At 44.3% G+C, this 23,128-nt stretch overlaps 1 protein-coding gene across 1 annotated transcript in view; it reads left to right on the top strand.

The window, feature by feature from the left end:
* The window catches only part of Klhl2 (kelch like family member 2), a 112,925-nt gene that overhangs the window by 83,932 nt on the left and 5,865 nt on the right, over positions 1–23,128 (top strand). Inside the window, exons 6-13 of the mRNA XM_057752557.1 lie at positions 873–982; positions 5,293–5,409; positions 6,546–6,695; positions 11,377–11,494; positions 13,116–13,313; positions 14,025–14,126; positions 15,977–16,105; positions 16,683–16,823. Of these exons, the coding sequence (XP_057608540.1) occupies positions 873–982; positions 5,293–5,409; positions 6,546–6,695; positions 11,377–11,494; positions 13,116–13,313; positions 14,025–14,126; positions 15,977–16,105; positions 16,683–16,823 (1,065 nt within the window). The remainder of the gene's footprint in view (positions 1–872; positions 983–5,292; positions 5,410–6,545; positions 6,696–11,376; positions 11,495–13,115; positions 13,314–14,024; positions 14,127–15,976; positions 16,106–16,682; positions 16,824–23,128) is intronic.

Consider the following 23,128-nt stretch of genomic DNA (forward strand, 5'->3'; position numbering starts at 1 on the left):
GTGTCTGCTCATACACAGCACTCGTGTGGTGTAAGGTGTTTTTCTCAGCCTCTACATGTGTGGAAGCCATGGTGTAGGAGGTTATGCAATCACCCCTTATTTTACCAGCCGGCACATGGTGGAGCTGAGAATTGAACCTGGTGTGCTTGAGTGCAAAGAGCAGACCACAGTCTTGAAGTTCCAGCTCATCCTTTGTGTGAGAGAAAGGTGAACTTGTAGAAAAAGCTTTTTGTATAGGATACATTCTTTATAAGCTTTTGAATCATTGATTATGTTAATAGAGTTATGTCATTGTGTTGTTCCCCCATCACAAATAGGCATATTTAGAAAATCAAGGAGAAGGTCTGAGTATTTTAAGAATTACCAATTTTACCACATTCCCGGGAAGGACTTGAGATATAAAATTAATCATTTTCTTCCCAAATAAATTACTTATATAGAATTGAGACTTATTTTTGTTTTATTTTAATACACTAATTTTTTAATGCTATCCGTATGTTCATATTGCGCAGCATTTAAGACTTTTTGTTAGTTCTCAAACAAGCAGTTTTCTCCCTGTAGTGTTCTCGAGCCCTCTAATGTTTTACAGACTGCATTCAAGGATGTGGCTTTATACTACCGTGTGCTTTGTGTGACGTCAAACTTACAGACTTAGACATTGGAAGTGCCATGTTACGTGAACAGTAGCTGTTTAGCGTGCACCATGTTAAGCCCTAACGCAGTTCTGACCACTGAGTGTCCGCTAAGGCCACCTTGCCACCTCTTCTTGCCCAGAAGAAATGTAGTGGCGTTTCCTCATCTCTGCCTGGTTAAGAGATGTGGCCTCTTCTCTCTCATGTGATGCTGATGGTCTCTTTCTGGCTTTCCAACAGAGCGACATTTTGCAGATGTCGTACTCAGTGAAGAGTTTCTCAACCTCGGCATCGAGCAGGTGTGCAGCTTAATCTCAAGTGACAAGCTTACCATTTCCTCAGAAGAGAAGGCAAGTGAAACTTTTTCTCTTCCCCTTCGCCTCTCCTGCTTTTCCTTTCTGTCTGCCACCATCTCCCTTCCCCTTCTTTCTGTGGTGCTGGCTAGTCTCCTGACTTTCCTTTTGGGAGGTTGGGGTGTCACAAAATGTGTGTAGAACAGAGGACAACCTCCGGTCTTGTCCATCCACTTTTTCTTTTTGAGATAGGGTCTTTCACTGGTCTGCAACTCTCCAATAGGCTGGGCTGGCCGGCCAGGGAGCCCCAGGCCTCCCCCATCTGTTGAGATTACAGAGAAGTGCCCCCATGTCTGAAAGTTTTTCCCTGCGTTCCGAGGATGGGAGTCAGGTTCTGATGCTTGTGAAGATACAACTGATGGATTTGCCCAGCCCAGCACTTCCTTTCTTTGTTTCAGTTGTTTGATAAGTGTGGTCCTGTGTGACTAGAAGCACCAGGGACCTGGAGGAAGTGTTCTTGACTGCTACAGCAAGAATTGAATCAAGTGCCTCTGGGGGAGAGGGTATCCTTCTATAGCAAGATGCTTCTAGAAGTGCTTGATGTAAACACACTTGATAAAAACCCATTAGTTTTGCAGTCTTGTGAGTTGAAAGAACTTTCTTTAAATTTGTTTAATTATTATTTTTATTTATGTGTACGGGTGTCTATGTGAGTCATAGTCAATGTCGAGTGTGTGTGTGTGTGTGTGTGTGTGTACGTGTGTGTGTGTACCCAGGGAGACCAGGGAGTTAGAGCCCCTGGAGCTGGAGTTATAGGCAGTTGTTTACCCAAATTGGGTGCTAGGAACTGGTCTGGTCTCTGCAACAGGAATGTTCTTAACTGCGGAGCCAGGTCTTCAGTCCCTAAAAGAACTTACTCAATGCTCGACGATTCCAGTAGTTCTAAAGTGAACATCCCTGACTGCTATCATCCTTTTAAGTTCCTGTTTGAAACTTAACTGTCAACCCTATAGGTGAGCCTGCTGCCTGCCTGCCCTCCTGCCCACCCTCCCCCCCCCTTTTTCTTCCTCCCTCCCTCGCTGTTGCTCTTTCTGACCCCACATTTACAGTTCCCTTTGTCAAGTTCCTGAACCTTTCATGTGGTTGGAGAGAGAAGCTTGGGCTACTGCTCTGTTTTCTCTGGGCAGTTTTTAGCCTGTGGGAAGCAGGAGACAGAGTTTACGGAGCTGGCCATGATGATGATGTACACCTTTAATCCCAGCACTTGGGAGGCAGAGGTGGCTCTCCATCTGTTTGAATTTGAAGCCAGCCTGGTCTAATGTAGACTCAGGAGAGCCAGGGCTACTTGGCTGTTGGGAGACCCTGTCTCAAAACAACAAGAATAATAAAAACACTACCACCACAACAAATAGAAGCTTATAAAAATGGTATATGTCCTTGGAATTTAACGTTATAGAGGCTCTGATTCTGTTTCTTGGGACATTCATCCCATCTGGGGTAAAAGCATGCATTCTCTCTAGGATTTACAATGTGAAAAAATATGCAGAACTGTGACATACACAGTCTTAGCACTTTAGAGAGGGTGCCACTACTCACATAATAGATGAGGACGGAGTGCCTGCTGTCCCCCATTCACTGTCTCAGGGCCCTGGATATGGGACTGACATCTCTAATCATAGACGAGTGGAAAAACCCGTCTCTGAGCGGGGCACTGTAGAAGTATATGGCAGCCTGGTTCAGATACCGGATCCAGGTCGTTCAAAGCGAGCTAGCACATTTCAGAGAAATGGAAATTGTGTGGGACGGGAAAAGCACATAAGGGCAAGGGAGCAGACTTCAGATGTAAAGGCTGTGAGTGAATGATTGCTCGAGGCTGGCTGGGGTTAGAGTATGTCTGTGAGAGTAATGGGAAAGGAAATGGGGAGGGACCATCACAAAAGCCTTCAGCTGTCGTCAGTATTACGACCCTTTCTTGCGGTGATGAAGAGCTACTTCCAGGCTTTAACCAGGAGATGGATGCCACGATAAGCCCTGCCTTAGCGAAAGATCACGAGGACTGCTGTGGTTTTGTGCTGATACCTACTGAGCCCTGGGGTGTAGTGGCACACTCAGTACCCGTCTTAGCACATGTCTAATTGAGTGGTCAGACCTCACGGAGGATGCAGCGGGCAGCCTTTTCCTGCTTGACAGCATCCAAGGCTCCTGTCAGAGTGGTCAGATGACGAAAAGTGTCTGGCCCGATTCTCCTGGAGCAGTCTGGGACTTCCCTTCTTTTTCACAAGCTGTTTTGCGAGTCATGACTATCCAGAGATGCTCCTTCATAGATATGTCAGGCTTGAGGGCTGGGGGGTAGTTATGCTGTCTGTCTCCAAATCCCTGTCTGTCTTCTCTCTTCCTCTTTTGTCACTTGCTGGAGGTTTTAATATGTCGCAATTGCTGCAGGCAACCATACTTCTTATGTGGATAGATGGCTGCCCCAGCAAGCCATTCAAGAAACCAAAGGGAGAGCGGCTGACTCCTCCTGACCCACCCACCTTCAGAAGTCACAGAGTTGCTTCTACCGTACATGCTCTGTTGGTTGCACAGGGAAGGTTTAGATTAGTTGTGGGAGGATATTTATTGCACAGTGGTGAGTCCTCAGGGATGAGACTGACTGAGGGAGCAGCTGCAGAGACTAGCTTTCATGGCGATGGTGAGCGGGAGCCCGCCTGTGCCGTGTGGGCCACGTAGGAGAGTGTTGAGGTGATAGCAGAGGAATCTGATACAAGACCTTGGAAGCAGCGCCATGGAGCTGATGGGACTGCGCAGCAGTGGATAGAATTGACAGTGTAGACGCTCTTCTCTTCTTTATCACTGGCACCTGGCGCAGAGACTTTAGCAAGCCTTGTTGACAGGATAAATTAGAGAAAGGTGATAATTAAGTGCGCACTATTTTTAGTTTCATGCTGCATCAAAACAACCTGTTTTGTTTCCAGCAACCATTTGCATATCGTCATACATTTCCTGCACCTTTTAAAGATGATCAGGAAATGAATCCCTCAGTCTGGGAGGAAGTTATGGAAAAGGCACTGCCTCGTTATTAGCTTAGTTTTCTCAGAGGAATGGTTGTTTGGTACTGCTCTCTCCACTGTTTGCAAAGATGTCCAGGTTATGAATTTTCAATGTGTCTGTTCTGGTAAAGGAGGTTTCACCCATTTTGTAGACCCTTATCTATAGTGTATCATCCAAAATATGTTTGTAAACTTAAAGACAGTTTCTAGCATGAGTTATTTATAAAGGCGCATTTCTTTGTGACTCTTGTGTTGCCGTGATCACAAGCCTTGGAGGAAGCAACATAAAGGAGAAGAAAATTGTTTGGTTCGTGGTTTCAGAGTGTTCAGGCTCTCATGATTGGAGGGCATAGTAGAGGTGCAATTGCCCATCATGGTTAGGAAGCCCAGAAAGGGGATGCTAGCACCCTGCTGGCCTTCCCCGCCCCCACTTATTCCATCTGGTTCCCATTTATGCAAAGGTACCTCCTGCATTTAAGATGGGTGGTTCCCCGTGTCTCCAGTTTTTTTCTCCCTGGGAACACCTTCACAGACATACCAAGGAAAGATTCTAAAGCCAGCCACATTAAAGGGGAGGATGAGTCAGGGTATGGTGTAGTCACTTAAACGAGAGCAGCCTTATAGGTTTGAATACTTGGTCCCCAGCTGCTGGAGATATTTGGGGAATATTTAAAGGTGTGGTCTTGTTGGAGGAGATGTGTCACTGGGGGTAGGCTTTGAGGTTTCAAAAGACATTTGCAGTTAGCCCTCTGTGACGCCTACTTGTGGGTCAGAATGTAAGTTCTCAGGACTGCTCCAGAGCCCTGCCTGCCGGCCAGCCACCATACTCCCTGTCATGAGGGTCATGAACCCTAACCCTCTGGAACCAGATTAAATGTTTTCTTTGATAAGTTGCCTTGGTCCTGTTGTCACCGGGATGCCTCTGTGCTTTATTATCCTGGATGCTTTGTTCTAAAGGAACTTCAGTCTGTAATTAAAGCCACAGAGAAGAAAGCTGTGTATTATCATTTCTCACAGCTCCCATGTAGGTTCAGCAAGATTTATGATGGCCTTGGTGAAAGGCTTAGGAAATACAAAAATGAAAAGTGCTTATTGAGTACACACGAAGGTACTTAGTGAAGTACTTACTAAGCTGACATATGTCGAAAGAAAGAGAAGTTAATGGGATGGATGTCTTTGTGTGTCGCAAGCAAGATTTCAGAAGTTTTCATCCATGGACTTTGAGTGTTAGCAGCGCTGTATGTAAGATGTGTTTCGTCGTATTGTATCTGCATGCTTTGGCATAGAACTCATGTTTTCTCTCTCCACGCTTTTAAGGTATTTGAAGCAGTGATAGCCTGGGTAAACCATGATAAGGATGTAAGGCAGGAGTTCATGGCTCGGCTCATGGAGCACGTCCGGCTGCCCTTACTTCCACGGGAGTACCTAGTCCAGGTGAGTGCACGCCCCACTCATGGGGGTGTGCGCAGCGTGTGCAGGTCTGGCATCATGTCGAGCCCCTTCACCCCGTGGACAGGGCTTCAGACTGCAGATCTCTGGAGTGTAGGAAAGGGGATAGGTTAGGCACCAGGTACCAGGCACCTCGGCAGCTCCCTCTGAGCCCATCCCTGTTCCTAGACATAGGGTTCCACTCTTCCTGACTTAGGAAAGTGTGGAGGAACATTCGGAGGCGGCATCTGGGACTCTCCGAGTGCATGCAGTAAACGTGCCCGAATTCTATCCGCACTAGCGTCTCCTTACTGTTCGCCCTTTGATAGACTTTGCCCAGCGGGAATGGGCTTTGAGACTGGACCAACCGCTATTTATTCCTCTTCACAGGGACATATCTTTGGCTTCTTTATTTCTGAGCTGAAGAGAAGCAGGCTGTTTGAAGTAAGCAGGAGCGAGTGATTCTTAGTCACCCTTGAAGTATTTTAAATTTGGTCTTGGTTGCTTATTAACAGTCTTTCAGGAACATCTCAGCATCATTTCTGTAGTTGAGACCATTGATAAAGAGACATTTTTGATTAGCAAATCAGGCTTTAGCATCTTAAGGTTTTGTTATTTAACATGGTCTGTATGGTATCTGGATGCTGTGGGAAATTTAAAAGAAAAAAAAAAAGAACAGAAAGCCCAATACTGAGTTTGAGCATTGCCAGGGGAACAAACAAACAAATAAATAATAAAAACTGACGTAGGTAGACTATTTTTAAATGGGTTGAGTCTCTTTTCATTTACTCTTCTGTGTTGGGAGTATCATAAGGTAATAGCATCGTCTCGCCCAGTTGAAGAACCTGCTCTCTATTTTTTCTGAGAGCCCAGATCAGAATTTTTGCGTCTCCAAATTCACTTATGTTGGGACATCATGGGGGGTGAATCCCAAGGTAAAAAACCCCAAAGCCCCAAGTCCCGTCCCACCTTTCACCAAGATTTCCTTTTTCTTTTCCTATCATGATCCTCCATAGGCCAGTTCCTGCACAGAGATTGGTCTGGACAGGACAGATGCTCTGTTTCTTCCCTGTGTGTTCCTGTAGCATGTTCCCCTGTACTAGCTCTTCCCCTCACAGGGCCTGTCTGCTCTCTTCCCACAGAGGGTGGAGGAGGAAGCGCTGGTCAAGAACAGCAGTGCGTGCAAAGATTACCTCATCGAAGCCATGAAGTACCACTTGCTCCCCACAGAGCAGCGCATGCTGATGAAGAGTGTGCGGACCCGGCTAAGGACACCCATGAACCTTCCCAAAGTAGGACCTATTGTTCACAGTTGTGCTTGCCCCATCCAGAGGCCCACAGCGAGTGGTTACTGTGTTTGACCATCTCAATGTCCGCATTTTGTTTCCGTTTCATCATAGAATGTGTGGCTTAGTCTCAGTTGGTTACATACTAAGGATGGGAATGTTCAAGTCATTTAATTTTTTTAAGGTTTATTTATTTATTATGAATACAGTGTTCTGTCTGCATGTTTCCTGGCAGACCAGAAGAGGGCACCAGATCTCATTATAGATGATTTTGAGCCACCTTGTGTTTGCTGGGAATTGAAGTCAGGTCCTCTGGAAGAGCAGTCAGTGCTTTTAGCCACTGAACCATCTCTCCAGCCCTCATTTAATCGTTTTCAAAACATTTTCCAATTCTTTTTAAGGTTTATTTTATTTATTTATGTGTGTGTGTGTGTGTGTGTGTGTGTGTGTATGTATGTATGTAGACACACGTGTGCAGGTACGCACAGAGCCCAGAAGAGGGCATTAGATTCCCTGGAGGTGGAGTTACTAACCGTTGTGAATTATTCACCATAGATGCTGGGAGCCAAGCCCACACTCTCTGCAAGAGCAGCCAGCGTTCTAAACAACCGACCCATCTCTAGAGCCCCATCAGTTCATCTATAACTTCCATGACACCACACTCCTAGAAGGGAAAACAATTGGGTTTTGTCCCTTCTGAGTTCTTCTACTTACAATAGCAAGTGAGAGAAAGAGGGGAATCAGACTAAACAGCAAGATTTCTCTGTGGGTAGGGTGGCTTATACCTGAAGTCCTGGAGTTTTCTTAGATCTACGTTAGGATGGAATATGATCAATAGCTCGGTCAGTTCCTGCTCCTACTCCTTGTTGTATACAGTTGGATGGTTCCCTAGACGTCTTTCTTTTCATTTCTTTATACTTTTTTATTTTACTTTATGTATATGACTGTTTGCTTGTATATATGTCTGCATACCACATCCATGCCTGGTGCCTGCAGAGACCAGGACTTTGTATCTCCTGGAACTGGAGTTAAAGATGGCTGTGAACTGCCGTGTGGCTGCTGGGAACCAAACCCAGGGTCGCTAGAAGAGAAGCAAGTGCTCTTACACAGTGAGCCATCTCTCTAGACCCAGGTTACTATTTCATTCATGCTTGTTAGCTTTTCTACATTTTGTGTGTGTGTGTGTGTCTGTCTGTCTGTCTGTCTGTCTGTCTGTGTGTGCATGCACACACACGTGGATGCCAGAGGATGGGAGTCCATCCTCTCCTTCCCCTGTGTGGGTCCTGGAGGTTGAACTCACACCCCCACTCAACTTCAGTGCTTAATAAATATTTGATATCTGCGAGGGGACGAGTACAAGCCTTCTTAGCTCACACTCCATCACTAGCTTCTTCAGCTGTAGAGAAGCTGCAGAGAGGCCTTTAGAATAAAGATGAATTCTGCCTCATTTCCAGGCTAACCATGGCACTTGCGCAGAGCTAAGGAGCCCTTGGTAAAATCCTGTCAAGTGTTTTATTGTCTCTTTGTAAGGCTTAAGCTACCTATTCTGTTAAGTTTTCTCCTGGGCCTCTTTGGTGTGGCTACCCTTTCTCACTGTTGGATACGTCCAGGTTTGCCATGCGTTTGCTGTTGTCTGTGGTGTGCACATGGATTCATGGAGACTCTCTGGTCTTTCACCTCTTCCGGGTTTCCTCCCTTGCAGTGGGGAGGAGCAGCAGACACAGCCGACAGTTTAGGCAGCATTGCTGCTTTGAGTATGCACCTTCTGTGTGCGCTGTCCCTGCTCAGATGTTTGCTTATGCACATGGGTTTTGGAAAAGGCACTTGTGGGAAGTCTTTCTGTGGTACCATTTATCATTTTACGGTGGTTATATTCAGGGTGTATTTTAAGTAAGTTGGTCGGAGCGAAGCAGGATTATATTGTATGCACTCGTGTCTTGTAGTAATGATACCTTTAGTGTAATCTCTAAGGGTCAAATAAAATAAAGCACAGTAGTGATGCTGAGGAAATTGCCATAGGTTCTGATATAGTACCACAGTAATTGTTTACTTCTGACTTGGGCTCACTGATTGCACATACAACTTCTCAGTCCCACACATTAGTTTTGCATTCTAGGTAAATGGAAGGACTATGTGAAGCATCTTTTTATTTGGGTACCATAATGAGGAACTATATGCTTTTTAGATTTATTTTTATTTATGTGTTTGTGTGTACAAATGTGCATGTGCATGCCGGTACACATGATGCATGCTCCAGAAGAGAGCATTGGAGTTTGTGGAGATGGAGTCACAGGCAGTGGTGAGCCACCCAGCCTGGACACGGGAGCTGAACTCAGACCTCTCCTAGAGCAGTACCCACTCATAACCACTGAGCCATGTCCAGCCCCACTGCGAATGTTTTGGTACTGCGTGCATTGTTATTTGTTACCCGCCTCCCCTTTGTAAAGAAACATTGATGTGTTTCTGGGTGACGAAAGTCTAAGTGACCTGTATTCAGGATAATCATTGGAATTTACTTGTCTCCCCACATCTCGCCCTCCTCCGGTGCATCTTTTAACTTTTCCTGTCCTGCCGCTCCTGTGTGCTGTGTGACACACGATGTGGCCTTCAGGGCTAAGAGTCTTTTACAAATAAGTAACGACCTGTGATCTAAGCAGCCCCTTTGCTGATCTCAGTACCCATGTTTCCCATCCAGCGCTGTCCCTGCTCTGTCATGCATTTCCCCGGTTTCCTTTCCTCTTGTCCTTGGAGTACACATCTCTATTGCAGTTTCTTTCTTGGAGAAGCAAAGTGAAAATGTTCCCGATGTTCCTGATGTTCCCACTGCTCGCTGTAGCAGCACGCGTTCTCTTCTGATCCTGTGTCAGTTTGAGAACAGTGAAGTTCATCCTCAGTATGCTGATGAGCATGCTAACATATTCTGGGGTCTGGAGAGAGGCTCAGCGGTTAAGAGTGCATACTGCCCTTGCAGACAGAGGACCTGAGTTGGGGTCCCAGCACCCTCATCCTCATAATAATCTTTAAGATAACTCTGTTGTGTTCTGAGGTTTATGTTTGAATTGGTTTTCATTGGGTACGTCATTGAGGACCCTTTCTCTACTATGAATGTCCGGTGGAGCTTTGAGGGTTGAGCAGAGATCTGTGTACAGGGTCAATCTTGATGTGCCAGGCGAGACTGACTTTACACTCTTGCCCCTACTGGTTATTGTTTGTTTGCTCGGCCTTTTGGTAGCAGGATATGATGATTTTCTCTAACTCTTCTTATTTATTTGAATTCAGAACTAGAAGAATCAACTGAAATAATTGCCCCATTTGTCTGTGCTAAACTTTAGCACTCTAATGGTTTTTCTGCTCTACTCTGTAACTAACATGGGCTACTTTTTTTTTTTTAACTTGGGGTTTACTGTGAATCTGGAATCATGATTTCTATTACATTTTTCTATAGTTTTAAGAACAGGTAAATGATCGTGTAGTCACAGTCACAAACCTCCCCTTTGCGTGACCTTCTCCACGTTGGTTTTGTTGCTGCTTGCTTTTAGTATTCATCTCTCTTACACGATCTCCTCTTCCCCCGTAGCCCTGCCCATTTTTTTATAGTTTTCCATATTAACTGTGACATTGTCCTGACGTGATAGTTTTTATTCCCCGTTGCTGGAAAGTGCCTGTGTGTGTGGCAGAAGACAAAATTCCCATCCATCTTCCAACACCTTTGCGCCAGCTCCTAGGAAACGTTCACTGACTCGTGGTCACTCTTCCTTTTCTGGTCCCCAATAGCAGCTAATGTCCTGTAGGGTTTTGATTGTATTCAATTGCACATTGGCCTTGAATTCCACCTGGGGTGTTAGTTCTTCAGTGCAATATGTAAGTTCTTGGCATGTAGCGACTATGTTTTGTATAATCCCTAGCATAGTTCTAGTCAGCTAGAGATGTGGTTAATCAGCTGTTCTCTTGAACTGAGGACTGACGATGGCTTATTTATAGAGTGTCAAGAGAGGCCTCTTTCCTTAAGACCCATGATCGATCCCACATTCTCATCTACTCCAGGTCCTTTCTTTTCTCAAACAGTTTCTCCATCTACGGATGCTTTTACAGTTCTTTCTCTCGCTGCCTTGCAGAGTTCTTCCTTCTGTCTCTTCTGGACTGCAGGAGTCCTCCCTCCCTTCACTGCCGAGCCACGGCCTGCTTTACAGCAAGCTCTCTTATGCCCTGTAGCCTTGCCAGTGTTGGCTGTCTACTATTTTTGCCTTAAATACTACTTTGGCTTGAGTGGCTCGAAGCTTCTTTAAGTTTCCAAAAAGGGCTGGGGAGAACACTGGCTGTTCTTCCAGAGGACCTGAGTTCAATTCCTAGCAGCCACATAGTGGCTCACAACCATCTATAATGAGATCTGGTACCCTCTTCTGATGTACAGGCATACATGTAGGCAGAATTCTATATATAATAAATAAAATAATAATAAAAATTTTTTTAAAAAAAAACGTTTCTGAAAGTATTTTTACACTAAATACGCCAGATGATAGAATGGCAGTTCTCACATGTCTCCCTTGCTGATGTCGTGTCCGTGGTGGTTAGGTAGCCATTTTCTCCCAACTTGTGGTGTCCAAACCCCAGTGTCTCTGTAGAATATGGTCAGTCTCTTGAGTAGGTGAAACCATTGGTTCAAGCACTTACATTTCCTCCCTTTTAGTTGATGGTGGTGGTCGGGGGCCAAGCGCCGAAGGCTATCCGAAGTGTGGAATGCTACGACTTCAAGGAAGAGCGATGGCACCAGGTGGCAGAGCTGCCCTCCAGGCGGTGCAGAGCTGGTGAGCACGGGCGTGATGAGCAGCTGGCTGCTTCTGGGTCTTTGGGGGCTCTCAGGGCTTACTTCAGCCATTAGGAAAAGAGTCAATTAGAAAACCAGACAGGGTGGTCTGTGCCGTTAATCCCCGTTCTCCAGAGGAGGAGGCAGGAAGATGAGGAGCGCAAGGTTGTCATAGTGAGTTCAAGGCCAGCCTGCACTACCTGAGACTGTTGAAATGAAAGAAGACGGTCGTGTAAAGCCTGACTGAACCTCTTCTGTGGAAAGGATAGCAGCTCTTTTTAGTTTTAAATTTTGGAGACAGGGTCTGTGTCTCTGTAGCCCAGGCTGACCTTGAACTTGCTGTTCCCCCTGCCTCAGCCTCCCAAGCACCAGGATTGCAGGTGTCTTCCACTGTGCCCGGCTGTTGTACTGTCTTCTTCGTCTTTAGGCCTTGTTCTGGTTTTCCAGGACAATCTGGCGTAGCTGGCAGTTTGCTGGCTGGTTTCCTAGTTACCTTAATGGAATATCGAGAGAGAAAACTCTAACCTTGGGCCTTTAGTTCTAGGGACCGTCCAGCCAAGCTATACATATACTGCTGCTTCTGTTCTAGCCTGTGTTTTACACATGTGTTGTAGTAGATGCTGCTTGGCCAAAACTACTCCAGAGAAGCAGTTACAAATCCTGAACAAACCCTGAAGCTCCCCTCAAGGGCTGATGGCCCAGTGTTCTCTTCTCCTGCTATGAAATGATTTCTAAATCTATCTGTCTGTTCATCCATCTGTCTGTCTATCTAATCTATCTATCTATCTATCTATCTATCTATCTATCTATCTATCTATCTATCTATCTATCATATGTATGTATGTATGTATGTATGTATGTATGTATGTATGTATGTATGTATGTCTTTCCATAACAGCTGCTCCCTAGGAAGCACACCCTGTGGGATGCTACATGCCAATATACTCAGTTACTTCATTCTGTAAGAGTGAAGGGTCAGGGCTGTAATCCAGTCAGAGTTCCTGCCTGGCATATATGAGGGCCAGGATATTTTGTGTGTGTGTGTTTCTGTCTCTCTCTGTCTCTGTCTCTCTCTCTCTCTCTCTCCCTCCATCCATCCATCCCTCCTCCTCCTCCTTCTCCTTCCTCCCTCCCTCCTTCTCTCTCACTTTCTCTCTCTCTCTCTCTCTCTCTCTCTCTCTCTCTCTCTCTCTCTCTCTCTCTTCTCCTCCGCCCTCCCTCTCTGTCTTTGTCTCTGTCTATCTATCTCTCTCTCTCTCTGTGCCTCTCTCTGTCTCTCTGTGCCATGTCTACTCTTTAGTTTTATTTGTTTACTGGGTGCAAGGCCAGGCAAGCACTTTACCGCCGAGCCAAATTCACCCACTAGTTTCACTGGGACACTGACACTTCTCGTCCTATCTTACAACAGGCCACGGCAGTGGGCTTCTAGTACTACCTCATGCTGCACTTTGATTTTATGTTTCTTACAAATGACGAGAATTTTTCAAGACCGGTTCGGTATTTAAAGTTGTCAAGAGTTTTGTGTGCTGACAAACACTGTAGAGTTTGTTGATCACAGCCTGCTTTCAGGCGGGTGACTGTAGGACAGCATGGTCACCCTGGATTGATGTCTTCCTTTGCAGGGATGGTCTACATGGCCGGGCTTGTCTTCGCTGTCGGTGGTTTCAATGGTTCGCTCAGAGTTCGCACAGTCGATTCCTATGACCCCGTGAAAGACCAGTGGACCAGCGTTGCCAACATGAGAGACCGGAGGAGCACACTGGGAGCAGCTGTGCTCAATGGGTTGTTATATGCAGTGGGGGGCTTCGACGGCAGCACAGGTAATTCCTTCTCCCCTACAGTGCTGTTAGAATTAGATAACCACACTCATAGAACAGATGATTGCAAAATCAGCATGTAACTGAGTGCTTGTAGCAGGAATTATGTTTACAGATATTTTATGGTGACATCAAGAATTTCTTTAAAGGCCGGTATGGTGAAATTTATGGGCAAGGATTGTAAGTTTGAGAGTAGCCTTAGTTACAGGATGAGAACTTGTCTCAAAACCTTACATTAAAATTTTTCTTTAAAAGATGTGAGTGAAGGTTGGGGAGATGGCTATGTGCGTCAGAATGCTTGCTGCTCTCTTAGAGACCAAAGTTCTGGTCCCAGCACTCGGGGGAGCAACTCATAACTCAAATTCCAGCTCTAGGATACCCAGCGCCCTCTTCTGGCTGAATGGGAACTGCAGCCATGCACACAAAGCCATGCCTAAATATTTTTACATAGTGCAGATTATATAAATTTTGTTTCTTATGCATTAATGTCCATCACTGTTCCATGTTTTAAAAGCTTATAAGCGGTAACAGCTTGAGTAGAAGCTTCTGTAAGGAAGCCACTCCTTTCATGTAATTAGCACGTTCTCCCATTTTCTTGTTTTAATTTTGGCTCAATGTAAAATATCTGACGTTATTTCCACAAGTGATATTTATACAAAAAAGCAACCGTGTCTTTTTGGACAAGGAAATGAAGGGTATTGTGCTTTATCACAGGTTTATCGTCTGTGGAAGCGTACAACATAAAGTCTAACGAGTGGTTCCATGTGGCTCCCATGAACACGAGGAGGAGCAGCGTGGGTGTGGGCGTTGTTGGAGGTAAGCTTGACAGTTCCCCCAGGTGAGCGTTTCCAGGTGCTCTGGGCTGCCGGGGTCCAGAGAGTACTTCATCTGGAGATCTGAGCACGCTTAGAAACGGAGGGAGGGACAACATTGGTTATATATTTTAGTTTTAAAACTAGCCCAGTTATATAAATTAAACTATGTAAGCAAGCCCCTTCTGCCTGCTGCCCCTCCCTCCCTCCCTCCCTCCCTCCCTCCCTCCCTCCCTCTGTGGTACTTATATATTAAGTCAACTAATTTTTTTACCTTACTGGAACTTGAACCCAGACACCAGACAAGTATTGGCGAATATTATTTTCAGGTGTGTGACTTTTGTTTATGCTGCATTTGTTTAACTCTGAAGCTGTGATTCTTTGCCTGCCTAAAACACCTGACGGCCCTAATAAAGCGCTGAATGGCCAGTAGCGGTTGGGAAAGAGGATAGGCAGAGAGTATAAATAGGGACACGGAGAAAGAAGTAAGGTATACAGAAATAGAGAAAGATAAAAGCCCAGAGGCAAAAAGTAGACGGGATAAATTTAAGATAAGACAACCTGGCCAGTAACAAGCAAGTTAAAGTTGGGTATTCATAACTAAGAATTAGCCTCCGTGTGTAGTTTATTTGGGAGCTGGGGTGTGGGCCCCCAAAGAGCCCAAAGAGTAAAACATTACACAACATTTTGGTGCCCAAAAGTTTACAGAGACTAGCGGTAATTTTTTGTTTTTAAGACAGGGTCTCGAGACTAATGACCAGGCTGGACTCAAACTCATAGAACAACCTACCTCTGCCTCCAGACTGCTAGGATTAAAGGTGTGCACCGCCAGTTCCAGATTTTAAAAGTAGTTTTCAGGGGGCTGGAGAGATGTCTTAGCTGTTAAGACCATCTTCTCTTCCAGCACCTACATTAGGCAACTCCCAACAGCCTGTAACTCCAGATCCAGGGACATTCAGTGCCTCTGACCTCCGTGGGCATCTGCATTCACATGCCTGTGTGTCTTCACAATTACTAATGATAAAATCAAATCTTTTTTAAAGGGTGACTTTCTTAAAATGTAATTGAAATGTCATAAGAATTTCCCATTTGACTCATGTATCTATCATCACAATTCATTTAAGAATAGTTTTAAAAGCCTACTTCACTTAGCTGTCCCTACCTCCTGTCACTATGTACATTTCTCTCTTCTAGACAGTTTACATGAATGAAATCATATAGCATATTTATGGCTGGCTTTACTCACTTAGCATGGTGTATATTGATACTTTATCCATGATGTAGTGTTATGACTACATAGCTTTTCTCGCCAGATATTTCATTGCATTCTGCGTTGCATTGGGTAGTTTTTTTGTTTTTTAAGGTATATGGGTCTTTTGCCCACATGTGCACCGTGTCCACGGAGACCAGAAGAGGGTGCCAGATTCCCTGGAACTGAAGTTGGAGACGGGTGTGAGCTGCCCTGTGGGTGCTAGGACTCGAACATGAATCTTCTAGAAGAGCAGCCAGTGCTTTCAACGGTTGAGCCATCTGTCAGCCCCTCTGCTGCTCCCTCTTGATTTAACTCCCTGCCCCCAATTACTAAGATAACTGTTGTTCGTGAATCATATATCTAACCTCATGAGTGTACTTCTTGATGCTGTCAGTCAGATCAAAGTGCACCCTCTATTCCATATAATCTTGATAATATGATTTGATCATTCTACCTGTTACTCTTTGGCAAGACTACATATAGTATATTATACCATTAGGATTACTTTAAGGGGAAGCTCTGTTACCAAAGAGCAAGTTATAATATCTTATGATGAGGAAACTAGGCCATTGATTTGGGTTTCTCTGTGGTTCCGCATCTAGGTTTGCTCTATGCTGTGGGGGGTTACGATGGAGCGTCACGCCAGTGTCTTAGCACAGTAGAATGCTACAATGCTACGGCAAACGAGTGGACCTACATAGCAGAAATGAGCACCAGACGGAGCGGAGCAGGCAAGTAGCGGGCCCACCGGCAGCTGAGGGGAAATGACTGGGGGACATCTGTGGGGTTTGAAAACGTCTGTTGCTTTTACTGGTTCTCCTAAGTGCTTTTAAGAGGCAGAGAGAAGTAGCCTGTGTATTTCTGCAGGGTGAAAGCTTCCAAGTGCTGAAAGGCCCCTCTGTGCTAGTTACATAAGCCCTTCTGTCGTGCCTTTAGGTTCTTGGTTTTGGTGTTTATTTGGGAAGTTGTTCAGTAAGCAGGTCTTTTCATGGCCATCTCTTTCAGATCGTATGCTTTTAGAGACTACTGACTGCTTCAGAGGGAGCTGTTTGTGAGGGTTTTATTAAAGGGCTTTGTGTCTGTCCCTGTGATTTGACTTTCTTCTCTTAGTAGAATCGCGGTTCTTACCAAGGTCCTTCCCAGTCCATTTGCTTCCTGCTCTGCAGGGACGAGCTTTCCAGTCAGCACCCTTCCAATGAGTTATGACGTCAGAGGTTCATCCCGCGTCATCTGTGCCTGCTGCCCTGTACTGCTGCAAGTTTCTTGGCTCTGTTGCTCTACTGTCATTTGCTTGGTTGTGTTTCACAGGTGTTGGCGTCCTAAACAACTTATTATATGCTGTAGGAGGTCACGATGGTCCTTTAGTGCGAAAGAGCGTTGAAGTATATGACCCCACCACCAACGCCTGGAGACAGGTTGCAGATATGAACATGTGCAGAAGAAATGCAGGTAACTGGCAAACCCCAAATCCCGCCATCCATACTGCATTTTCAGGGATGTTTTCCTGGTTTCCCCTGTGTATTTTCCATTGTTTTTGACTGATCTCATTCCCTGGTAAACTTAGAGGGTTTCCAGTGCAAAAGCTTATATAAGAAGCCCTTAAATGTGAATGCCTAGGGCTGGTGCTCAGCTCAGTGGATATGAATTTCTAGGGCTGGAGCCCAGCTCTGTGGATGCAAATGCCTAGGGCTGGAGCCCAGCTCCATGACAGTGTACAGCACTCACCTCACATGGATAAGACCCAGCGTTGGGTCCCTAGCACCACCAAAGTATTTTTTTTTTTTTAACAATTTAAGAAACCAGATATGGTGGCTTATGTTTGTAATCCTAGCATTTGGGGTACTGAAGCAAAAGGATATATAGAGGCTTCCGGGACAGCTTGGACCGGCTGCAGAATAATACCTTGTCTCAAAGCAGGTCAAATAAGGCCTATTTGGTCACATGCTTGCCTGTTGTTTGTAAGGCCCAGGGTTCAATCACTAGGACCACATAAGTCAGGAAATGCTTTAACTCAAGCATTTTATTGATGGGAGTAGAAGCAAGAGGCTCAGAAGTTCAACGTCGTCATCGTGTGTGTGTGTGTGTGTGTGTGTGGTGATGCCTTGCATAGTATCTAGACTATAGCATGTTGTCTTAGTACTTTAGAGACCTTATATACTAGCCCAGCTTTGGTGATGTTTGTAGACTGATTAGATTGCCGGCAGACCCTCTTTATTTGATGCTTGCATTCATTCATTTCTAATGTACACCTGTTGAGTGCCGACCACATATCACATATTAGTGAGTTCAGTTCCTAGTGAACTTGCCCAGTTGGGTAAATATCAACAGCAGGTACGCTACTTGAGCCAGGCGCAATGGTGCATACCTGTAACACCAGCCCTGGGAGCCAGAGGCAAGAGGATCCTGGGTCCCAGCCAGTCTGGACTATGTAACAAGGCTTTATAAACAAAGCAAACTATTTTTTTATTGTTTATTTATTTATTAAAGATTTCTGCCTTCTCCCCGCCACCACCTCCCATTTCCCTCCCCCTCCCCCATCACTCCCCCTCCCTCATCATCCCTAAGAGTAATCCGGGTTCCCTGCCCTGTGGGAAGTCCAAGGACCACCCACCTCCATCCAGGTCTAGTAAGGTGAGCATCCAAACTGCCTAGGCTCCCACAAAGCCAGTACGTGCAGTAGGATCAAAAACCCATTGCCATTGTTCTTGAGTTCTCAGTAGTCCTCATTGTCCATTATGTTCAGCAAGTCCGGTTTTATCCCATGCTTTTTCAGACCCAGGCCAGCTGGCCTTGGTGAGTTCCTGATAGAACATCCCCATTGTCTCAGTGTGTGGGTGCACCCCTCGCGGTCCTAAGTTCCTTGCTCGTGCTCTGTCTCCTGCTCATGATTTGGACCTTGAGATTTCAGTCCGGTGCTCCAGTGTGGGTCTTTGTCTCTGTCTCCTTTCATCGCCTGAATATTTTTCTTTGGGTTCACCTTCTTAATTAGCTTCTCTAGGACCACACATAATAGGCTCAACGTCCCCTATTCATGGCTAGAAACCAAATATGAGTGAGTACATCCCATGTTCCTCTTTTTGGGTCTGGCTCACCTCACTCAGGATAGTGTTTTCTATTTCCGTCCATTTGCCTGCAAAATTCAGGAAGTCATTGTTTTTTACTGCTGAGTAGTACTCTAATATGTATATATTCCATACTTTCTTCATCCATTCTTTCATTGAAGGGCATCTAGGTTGTTTCCAGGTTCTGGCTATTACAAACAATGCTGCTATGAACATAGTTGAGCATATACTTTTGTTGTATGATAGGGCATTTCTTGGGTATATTCCCAAGAGTGGTATTGCTGGGTCCAGGGGTAGGTGGATCCCGAAATTCCTGAGAAACCGCCACACTGTTTTCCAAAGTGGTTGCACAAGTTTGCATTCCCACCAGCAATGGATGAGTGTACCCCTTTCTCCACAACCTCTCCAGCAAAGGCTATCATTGGTGTTTTTTATTTTAGCCATTCTGACAGGTGTAAGATGGTATCTTAAAGTTGTCTTGATTTGCATTTCCCTGATCACTAGGGAAGTTGAGCATGACCTTAAATGTCTTTTGGCCATTCAAACTTCTTCTGTTGAGAATTCTCTGTTCAGCTCAGTGCCCCATTTTTTAATTGGGTTGATTAGCCCTTTACGGTCTACTTTCTTGAGTTCTCTATATATTTTGGAGATCAGACCTTTGTCTGTTGCGGGGTTGGTGAAGATCTTCTCCCAGTCAGTGGGTTGCCTTTTTGTCTTAGTGACAGTGTCCTTTGCTTTACAGAAGCTTCTCAGTCTCAGGAGGTCCCATTTATTCAATGATGCCCTTAATGTCTGTGCTGCTGGGGTTGTATGTAGGAAGTGTTCTCCTGTGCCCATGTGTTGTAGAGTACTTCCCACTTTCTCTTCTATCAGGTTCAGTGTGTTCGGACTGATATTGAGGTCTTTAATCCATTTGGACTTGAGTTTTGAGCATAGTGATAGATATGGATCTATTTTCATTATTCTACAGGCTGACATCCAGTTTTGCCAGCACCATTTGTTAAAGATGCTTTCTTTCTTCCATTGAATACTTTTAGCTCCTTTATCAAAAATCAGGTGTTCATAGGTTTGTGGGTTAAAGCTAGGGTCTTCTATTCGATTCCATTGGTCGACTTCTCTGTTTTTATGCCAATACCAAGCTGTTTTCAATACTGTAGCTCTGTAATAGAGTTTGAAATCAGGGATGGTAATGCCCCCAGACAATCCTTTATTGTATAAGATTGTTTTGGCTATCCTGGGTTTTTTGTTTTTCCATATAAAGTTGATTATTGTCTTTTCCAGATCTGTGAATAATTTTGATGGGATTTTGATGGGGATTGTGTTGAATCTATAGATTGCTTTTGGTAGAATTGCCATTTTTACTATGTTGATCCTCCCAATCCAAGAGCAAGGGAGATCCTTCCATTTTTCTGGTGTCCTCATCGATTTCTTTCTTCAAAGACTTAAAGTTCTTGTCAAATAGATCTTTCACTTTCTTGGTTAGAGTTACCCCAAGATATTTTATGCTATTTGTGGCTATCGTGAAAGGTGATGCTTCTCTGATTTCCCTCTCTGCTTCCTTATCCTTTGTGTATAGGAAGGCAACTGATTTTTTGGAGTTGATCTTGTATCCTGCCACATTCCCAAAGGTGTTTATCAGCTGTAGGAGTTCTTTGGTAGAGTTTTTGGGGTCGCTTATGTATACTATCATATCATCTGCAAATAACGAAAGCTTAACTTCTTCCTTTCCAATACGAATCCCCTTGGTCCCCTTATGTTGTCTTATCGCTATTGCTAGAACTTCAAGCACTATATTGAAGAGGTATGGAGAGAGTGGACATCCTTGTCGTGTTCCTGATTTTAGTGGGATGGCTTTGAGTTTTTCTCCGTTTAATTTAATGTTGGCTGTCGGCTTGCTGTAAATAGCTTTTATTATATTTAGGTATGATCCTTTTATCCCTAATCTCTCCAAGACCTTCATCATAAAGGGGTGTTGAATTTTGTCAAATGCTTTTTCAGCATCTAATAAAATGATCATATGGTTTTTTCTTTCAGTTTATTTAAATGGTGGATTACATTGATAGATTTGCGTATGTTGAACCAGCCCTGCATCTCTGGGATGAAGCCTACTTGATCATAATGGATAATTTTTCTGATGTGTTCTTGGATTCGGTTTGCCAGTATTCTATTGAGGATTTTTGCATCAATGTTCATGAGTGAGATAGGCCTGTAATTCTCTTTCTTGGTTGGGTCTTTGTGTGGTTTTGGTATCAGGGTAACTGTAGCTTCATAAAAGGAATTTGGCAATGACTCTTCTGTTTCTATATTGTGAAATACATTAAGAAGTATAGGTATTAGCTCTTCTTGGAAGGTCTGGTAGAATTCTGCATTGAAACCATCTGGTCGTGGGCTTTTTTTGGAAGGGAGATTTTTGATAACCGTTTCTAATTCTTCGCGACTAACAGGTCTATTTAGCTCGTTCACCTGTTCTTGGTTTAGCTTTGGTATATGGTACTTATCTAAAAAAATGTCCATTTCTTTTACATTTTCCAGTTTTGTGGCATACAGGCTTTTGTAGTAAGATCTAATGATTCTCTGAATTTCCTCTGTGTCTGTGGTTATGTCCCCTTCTTCATTTCTGACCTTATTTATTTGCGTGTTCTCTCTCTGTCGTTTAATTAGTTTGGAAAGGGGTTTGTCGATTTTGTTGATTTTCTCTAAGAACCAACTTTTTGTTTCATTGATTCTTTGGACTGTTTTTTGTGTTTCTATTTTGTTGATTTCAGCCCTCAGTTTGATTATTTCCAGTCTTCTACTCCTCCTGGGTTCGTCTGCTTCTTTTTTTTCTAGAGCTTTCAGGTGTGCTGTTAAGTCCCCAATGTATGCTTTCTCTGTTTTCTTTAAGTGGGCACTTAGTGCTATGAACTTTCCTCTGAGCACTGCTTTCATCGTGTCCCATAGGTTTGAGTATGTTGTCTCTTTATTTTCATTAAATAAAGAGACATTAAAGTCAAGGAAGACTTTAATTTCTTTCTTAATTTCTTCCTTGACCCAGGTGTGGTTCAGTAGTTGACTGTTCAGTTTCCATGAGTTTGTCGGCTTTTTGGGGGTAGCATTGTTGTTGCCTTCTAACTTTAATCCGTGGTGATCTGATAAGAGACAGGAGGACACTGATATTTTCTTGTATCTGTGGAGGTTTCCTTTGTTACCGAGTATGTGGTCAATTTTGGAGAAGGTTCCATGAGCTGCAGAGAAGAAGGTATATTCTTTCCTATTTGGGTGGAGTGTTCTATAGATGTCTGTTAAGTCCATTTGATTCATTACCTCCAACAATTCTCTTAAGTCTCTATTAGGTTTCTGTCTGATTGACCTGTCCATTGGTGAGAGAGGTGTGTTGAAGTCTCCTACTACTAGTGTGTGTGGTTTGATGTCTGCCTTGAGTTTTAGTAATATTTCTTTTACATAAGTGGGTGCTTTTATATTAGGGGCGTAGATATTCAGGATTGAGACTTCATCCTGATGAATTGTTCCTGTTATGAGTATAAAGTGTCCATCTCGATCTCTTCTGATTGATTTTAGTTTGAAGTCCGTTTTGTTAGAAATTAGTACGGCCACACCTGAACAAAGCAAACTATTATCTCTGTCTGGAGGAAAAGTCTTTTAAAGAGCTTGCCTTGATTTAACATAGTTCAGGATTCATGAAGAAACCCGAAGCCACAACAACAAATAACTTTAAGAATACAGAGGTTGCCGGGCGGTGGTGGCGTACGCCTTTAATCCCAGCACTTGGGAGGCAGAGGCAGGCGGATCTCTGTGAGTTCGAGACCAGCCTGGTCTACAAGAACCAGTTCCAGGACAGGCTCCAAAACCACAGAGAAACCCTGTCTCGAAAAACAAAACAAAACAAAAAAAAAATAAACAAAACCAAAAAAAAAGAATACAGAGGTCTTTGAGGTCAGAGTCCTGCAGCCACGTGTTTCCCACAGACATTTTGAGGAAAGGGTTTAGCTGCAAGTGTGTTTAACATTGTGTGGACACCACGCTTACATAATCCAAGTAGTCATAGGCCATTGCCCCATGTGGTCTCTTGATGCAATAAAAAAACACAGGAGATGTAATCTGTATGGAACTGCTGCCTCCGCCACAGTACATTGATTTACAGTACAGGTGTCTTTGATAAGTAGAAAGATACTCTTCCTGAAAAAAAAAAAAGCTACAAAATACATGAAACACCAGCATGGTTATTTACTGTGAAGTATCATGTGCTTGTAACCATGCATGCAGTGTTTTTACAGAGGGAAGTGCTGTACACCAGCATTACCAGAAACACGTGCTACACTGTCAGGCTAGCTGCCCCAGGCTGCAGCATCTCTAGACTAGGAATTCCCAGCTCTGTTGTCTTCTCTTGGGATCAGCACTTTCTGTCCAGCCGTGGCTGCCCATGACTGTGTTAAAGGATTCCTGGGAGGGAAATGCCAGTCTTCTCCTGCCCTCCCCATAGTCTGAATTCCTGGTGGTTCTCGAGATTACCGTGCACCATTGAATTCGGTGGCTAGATGTATTCCCTGAAAATCCTTTTTTTTTTGGTTTTCTTTCTAGCCCGAGGAGAACACAAAGTTCAGGACAGTAAGGACTGTCAATAGCAGGGCAGAATTTATAATTAACTATTCAGTCGTACACTTTACCCAGTTAATTGTATTTGGTAAGATATTA

This window comes from Chionomys nivalis, chromosome 20, assembly GCF_950005125.1.
Source record: "Chionomys nivalis chromosome 20, mChiNiv1.1, whole genome shotgun sequence".
In the NCBI taxonomy this organism is placed as follows: Eukaryota; Metazoa; Chordata; class Mammalia; order Rodentia; family Cricetidae; genus Chionomys; species Chionomys nivalis.